The following is a 5,877-nucleotide window of genomic DNA, read 5'->3' as shown; positions in this document are numbered from 1 at the left end:
ACTGAGTACAGCGAAGCTAAAAAAAAAAACATACTCCAGTATGAAACGCAATTCAAACATACACATGTGAGCAAGTGATAGCAGGTTTTGAAGCACACTTGGGATCCTTGCATTCGATATTTGTTTCGGTCGTTTTCACAACAAAAAACGATTTGTCATCTTTCTCCACAAGATACTGACCGGATTTATGGTAGATTACGTTCTTATTGAAGACTTCTCCAATTTTCATCTGTTTCGGCACACTTCTCCATACGGTTTTCGGCATTTCAAACACATGAGATAACGAAAAAGTACGAAATCCATGTTTTTGCAAAGCTTTAACTTGACTTTGTGCTGACAAAATTCCGGTTTTTTTGAAATTCGCGTATCGGATCAGCTCGCTCTTTCCAGTCAAAATCGACTTGCAAAATTCCTTTTTCTCATCTGTAAAACATATCCAACTTTAGATGTTTTTACAGTCAACCCTACCCTCGATAAATTCCAACAGCTTATCCAAGCAAGTGCGTCCATTTAGTTTTCGTGGAATCGCAATTTTGATTCGTGAATTAAGGTTCTCAATTCGATTCGTAGATGCATAGTTTAGAAGCAGCCCAGCCATCAGACGAGATCGGAGAGAATGGGTTGAAAAGAGATCTTCTTTTCTATCGAGCAACCACTTCTTTAGAGCCGGCGCAAAATTACACTTGACAATCTCCGCTTCCATCGCTTCTGAACTCATTACATTGAAAATTCCATTTTCAACTTCATCTCCAATCTGTCTTCCGAAAATTTTGTTCAAATCTGACTGGCTTATATTCTTTTTACTTTGAATGAATGTCAAGTTGTTTCGACGATGTACTAGACACCTGAGAACTTGAGTGTCTTCCAAATATTTCATCTGAAAGAAACATGAGACTACACAAATTTAAAGTTTTCTATACCTTGCTGTAATATTTAAAAGATTCTTCGCCGTCTGTCATCAGTGATGGAATTGATTTTTTTCGCATAGGATCAACTTGCAGGAAGAAATCGTCAATTTCGCGAGCAAAACTCTTGTGATTTAGTGCATTTTTCGACGAGGAAATCATGAATCCTAAAAGAACATGGCGAATTTTTCCGCTGCAGCGCGATGTGAAGTCTCCTATATCTCCAGAGATTGTTGTCACAACACAATCTGACAAATCAAAAGTGCTATCAATCTGTAACTGTCCAGCCATATGCTTAATAATCCCACTATTTGCTGTCGGACTGTAACAAGATAAAAAATCATTGACTTCTTCTGAAGTCCAATCTTCGCATCCAGTTAAAAGCTTTCTATATTCCAGTACAGTTTGTTTTGTCGGTAGACTATTCATATAAAGATTCAGTGTGTCCGAATCGAGATAAATCGCTCCAAACTGGTTATCTAAAATGAAAAATTATATTTTCAAAAAAACGTTCCTGTTTACCACTAGAAAATAGACGGAAGCCATTTTCTGTTCCAAAAGATGCGAGTGATTCTGGTGTTGTCACGCTCACGCGGCCCCTCTTCGACTTCACACAATCCGGCTGATACTTCATCTGGTTTCTGATTTGGCGGGTACTGAAATTAAGGGCTCCTGATTTTAGATCTTCGAAAGCTCCTTTCACAGTTCTTCCTTTCAGGGACCGATGAATCAATTGACACTCTGCTTCTGAATATTTGAATTTTATATAAACGCTTTTATTAGAGCAAAGTTGTTCTTACCAGTTAGTCTGTTAGGTTTTGATGATTTCAGAACATCGTAGTCCATTCGACCATTTTGAGACACGTATACTACCAAAAAGAACTCTTCCTTCTCCGGATAAATCTCAAATTTTTTGAAAGCATCATCATTAGGATTGATGCAATTGTAATATCTGTAAGAGCATCCATCGTATTCGATCTTTCTGGGTCTCGGACGGATTTTTCTACCTTAAAAGAAAATAATAAAAATGAATTGAAAATCAGCTGATCCTACCATTCGTTGTCTTCCACCAAGACAGTCCATCACAAAGTTTATGATCTTCGTTTCGAAATTTTGCGAATTTCACTGACGGTTCCGAAAACACTGGCAAACGAAAATCGGTGAGATTTGACGATGTCACACTGAAACAGATAACTTGGTTTTAAAATTAAATTTTCTTTTTCAACTGACCAGTTTTCAATGATATCTTTCATCGTTTTAACTGAAAATTTGTTCGAATAGGGACCTGTTCTCCATATGCCATCCTCATCCAAATCAAGCGAAAATTCTTTTATTGGTTCTCCTTTGGCAGATATTTTCGTTTTTTCTGGTTCATTTTGGCCGTCACTCGACATTTTAATTTCAGAATCACTCTCGTCCATTTTGAGATTTTTGTAAAATCACAAAAACGTTCTGAAAAAAAGATGAAAAACGAAAAAATAGGACAATTGGTAGTTCAAAAATACGTCATCGATTACGTCATATGACGTCATCGATTACGTCATACGAAAAATGAGTCTAGGACTGAAAATGGTGACCAGAACTACTGTGATAGCCAAAAATTCATAATCTTCCACAAATTTCTGCAAAAAAAAATACGAAAAACAGTCGAAAATCGTTGAAAATCGAGAAAATAGGAGGAAAAATAGAAAAAATTGCCTTCGTAAATCGACAACGGCCCCTGGCCTAGAAAATTCCGGAAACTCTTCCATGAGAATTTCGAGCAATTTTTTGGGATTCAAACACAGAACTCACAGTAAAAGACACATTTTCGAGAAAAAAAAGCAAATTTCTTATATAAAAAATTGTTTTAAACACTGACAGATAAAGTACAGAAGTGAGCGATTGGAAACGACGATGGAATCAGCTGAAATCAAAATCCTGGCCTAAAAATAATTTTTTTCAGACAAAAATCCCTTAATTTCCGATTTATTTCTGATTTCGGAAGACAAATAATAGGTTTTTTTTTCATAGTTTTGCTGTCAGAATTCGGAATTCATGCCTTTTCATTGGTTTTTCCTTCATCTCTACAAAGTTTTGTAAACTACAGAAGTGAAAAAAAAACTAAATGAAATCTAACAGAAAAATTTCAGTGCCGAATTGAATTTTAAATTACGTTGTGTCCACTTTCAGATATAGTCGTGGGAAATCTTCCGGAAGTTGTTTTTTCTCAACCTCTTTCACTTTCTTCCTGCTTTAGAAACCACCGAATATGTACGGGTTGCGGTTGAGAAGGGAAACTGGGTGAATTGGTGTAGTGGTGCGCGTGGGTGCACGAAAAACTGAAGTCGCGAGTTCAATCTCGACCAGATCCGAACTTTTTGTTTTTGTGCAACTACCTAGATGTACCCCTTCAGACTGCGTACCCACTCAGTCAATGTACCCCTTGAGCATGATGTACCCTATTTCGATGTACCCCTGGAGAATGGACCGAAATTCTGTCCGAGTTTCTGAGATTTTGAAGTGCTGAAAATCTGAAATTCTCAGACTGTGAAGTTCCGAAATTCTCAGGTTCCGATATACTGAAATTCCAAAGTTCTGAAATTCAGGAATTCAGAAACTCCCTCAAAAAAAATTGTACCCCCGAATCACAAGCGTTGTACCCCTAAATGAAATGAGTTGTACCCCAGAATCATTGGTAGTTTGTACCCCCGAATCGTTGTACCCCCGAATTTTTGTACCCACGAATTTTTTACCCCCGAATCATCAATTTTGTACCCCTAAATCAGTTGTACCCCCTTGTACCCCCGAATCATTGTACCCCCCGAATTTTTTGCCTAATATTCTCCGTAAACTGAAAATAGTGTTTACCAGTACAAATTTATTGAAAATTAATAAAAATGACAAAAAATGAAGTAAAAAGAACATAAAAATAAAAAATTAACATTTTTGTCTCCTGGCTCCTTGGACTCGATATTTTCGTCGCATTTCTCCCTCTTTATATCCATTAGACGAAAGTCCAATCGAGAAGTTGCTCTTGGTTGTTTTTTTTTTCTGAAAAACTGAATATATTTTGAAAATTTTCGATAGTTTTACTTATTCACAGCGAAAATTTTTGTCAAAGCCTAGTACTTAGAAAACGAAGCTGCTTTTGCAAATTCGTATACATGATTTATTGAGAGAGCTGAATTTTGTGTTGGCACGTTTTTCATCATGTTTCGAAAGCTCCGAAGAACTGGAGTCATAGAAACAAGAGTAGAATGCTCTTTGCAAGTTCAGTCAAAACAATTTCGCAGGTGTTCTTTTATCGAATTATTTTCGAGCGTTTCAAACACAAAATTCGCTAACCTTTTCGTTTTTCTGTCGGTGCTGTTTCTTTCACTTGTCGTGTGGCCAGTGGAGACGGTGAAGGGGTTAGTTGTCACCGAATTCTGAGCTCCGCTCCTGAAAAATGAAGTCAGTGAGAAACTGAATGTCACGCATGTTTCTTACCTGTAGCTATCCACAGAAAACTTCTGGTTTTTAGCTTTAGGTAGACATGCGAGGCGTTGGAATCCATCGGTGGGCCTAAAATAATTTCTTCAGGAATTTATGTGTTGAAACTCGAGGAAAACGGCTAGAAGCGATGAAAATGAGTTCGCAAGTGAAAAATTTGTAAAAAAAACCTGTGAAATCGTAAAAAATCAAAGAAAATCGAACAAAAATAGGCAAAAATATCTGCAAATTCATCGAAAATCTGAGTGTAGATTTACGGTAAACAACGCGGGATGCGGTATATCGGAGCGTCGTTGTGTACTATTTCAGCGGAATTACCAAACTAAATGGGCAAAAAAAATCCGATTCTTGTGGAAATATAGAATATTGTGATTTAAAATAAGCAGACAGAGCATAAGGGCATTTTATGGTAACATAAAATTCGGATTTTGACAGGTTTTTTTGGAGTAAACGTCGCAACACAGCCTGCAGAAAATGTTGAACTTTTCGAAGACAAAATTCCCATCAAGTTTAATGGAATTCCAAGCCTAAAATCCAGCAGCTGTATATGTTTTCCGATCATCTGTCTTGGTTAACTACTTTTCCCCGATCACTATTTTTCGATAGTCAACAGTCATAAATACAATTCTTAGGGAACCAAAAATTTTATCCTGAGAATATCAAGAGAAGTGTTTCAAGCTATTATTTCTGCAAAAAGCATTTACATGTTCTGTAAATGCCATCAGGTTTCCGTGAAGACACATTATAGAATGATCCACCCCTTCCCCTTTAACTTTCAACTTTGAGCTAATTTATCTGGGTTCCTGTGAAAGATATCAAAAAGTTGTTAACTTACAGAATGTTTTTGATATTATAATAAACATTTTGTCAGTTGATCATTTTCTGATATCTTTTACAGGAAATGAGATATATGGGATCGAAGTTTACAGTTTGGTTTGCACTCGATTAGAATGTTGAGGGAATATGGAACCTATATGCGAGCACGGACTGGGCATATGCTTTCCCTGCTTACTCGACGCCCACCACCGCCCACCAGCTACCACCAGCCCATATAGAGGGCATAACGAACGCTATATGCGCGCATTCACAGTATGGGCCACAATGCGCCCATATAGTGTTCTGCGCGATCCACCTGTGTAGGAATCTAGGATCGGACATCGGGACATCCGACAGGTGGGCTCTATAATTGAGAGTGCTATCCAACTGAGTCCTCCTGTACGTCAGATGAGTACCTTAACAAGGTCTATGGTCCATCATGACTTTTTCCAGGGGGAATATTTCCCCATTCCCAAGGACCCCTATCTTTTCCGATCTGTCATTATAGGGTCCACCTGCCCCATGAACTCGGTCATTGATTTTCACTCTCTTTATTGCAGGGTTGCAACCGGCCGGCCCGGCCCGGCCGGAAGCCCCAGCCAGCCCGGCCGGAAGCCCCAGCCAGCCCGGCCGGTTCGGCCCGTTCGGCCGGTTCGGCCCGTTCGAATTTAAGAAAAAACAG

At 38.4% G+C, this 5,877-nt stretch overlaps 3 protein-coding genes across 3 annotated transcripts in view; all 3 read right to left on the bottom strand.

Annotated features, from left to right (window-relative positions):
* Positions 1 to 2,326, bottom strand: part of CBG24320 — a gene marked incomplete at both ends in the record, with an annotated part of 2,783 nt that extends 457 nt beyond the window's left edge. Inside the window, 8 exons of the mRNA XM_002648164.1 lie at positions 1 to 16; positions 65 to 423; positions 469 to 877; positions 921 to 1,384; positions 1,428 to 1,652; positions 1,706 to 1,912; positions 1,959 to 2,086; positions 2,136 to 2,326. The exon at positions 1 to 16 is cut by the window's left edge and continues 310 nt beyond it. Of these exons, the coding sequence (XP_002648210.1) occupies positions 1 to 16; positions 65 to 423; positions 469 to 877; positions 921 to 1,384; positions 1,428 to 1,652; positions 1,706 to 1,912; positions 1,959 to 2,086; positions 2,136 to 2,326 (1,999 nt within the window). The remainder of the gene's footprint in view (positions 17 to 64; positions 424 to 468; positions 878 to 920; positions 1,385 to 1,427; positions 1,653 to 1,705; positions 1,913 to 1,958; positions 2,087 to 2,135) is intronic.
* The window catches only part of CBG24318, a gene marked incomplete at both ends in the record, with an annotated part of 19,772 nt that overhangs the window by 3,752 nt on the left and 10,143 nt on the right, over positions 1 to 5,877 (bottom strand). The gene's annotated exons all lie outside the window — the stretch shown is intronic.
* The window catches only part of CBG24319, a gene marked incomplete at both ends in the record, with an annotated part of 4,186 nt that continues 749 nt past the window's right edge, over positions 2,441 to 5,877 (bottom strand). The window contains 4 exons of the mRNA XM_045243060.1: positions 2,441 to 2,527; positions 3,830 to 3,938; positions 4,233 to 4,328; positions 4,377 to 4,451. Of these exons, the coding sequence (XP_045091304.1) occupies positions 2,441 to 2,527; positions 3,830 to 3,938; positions 4,233 to 4,328; positions 4,377 to 4,451 (367 nt within the window). The remainder of the gene's footprint in view (positions 2,528 to 3,829; positions 3,939 to 4,232; positions 4,329 to 4,376; positions 4,452 to 5,877) is intronic.

Source organism: Caenorhabditis briggsae, assembly GCF_000004555.2.
Source record: "Caenorhabditis briggsae complete genome, chrII, whole genome shotgun sequence".
In the NCBI taxonomy this organism is placed as follows: Eukaryota; Metazoa; Nematoda; class Chromadorea; order Rhabditida; family Rhabditidae; genus Caenorhabditis; species Caenorhabditis briggsae.
Note: the sequence above shows the minus strand (reverse complement) of the source record. Positions and strands in the feature narration are given on the sequence as shown.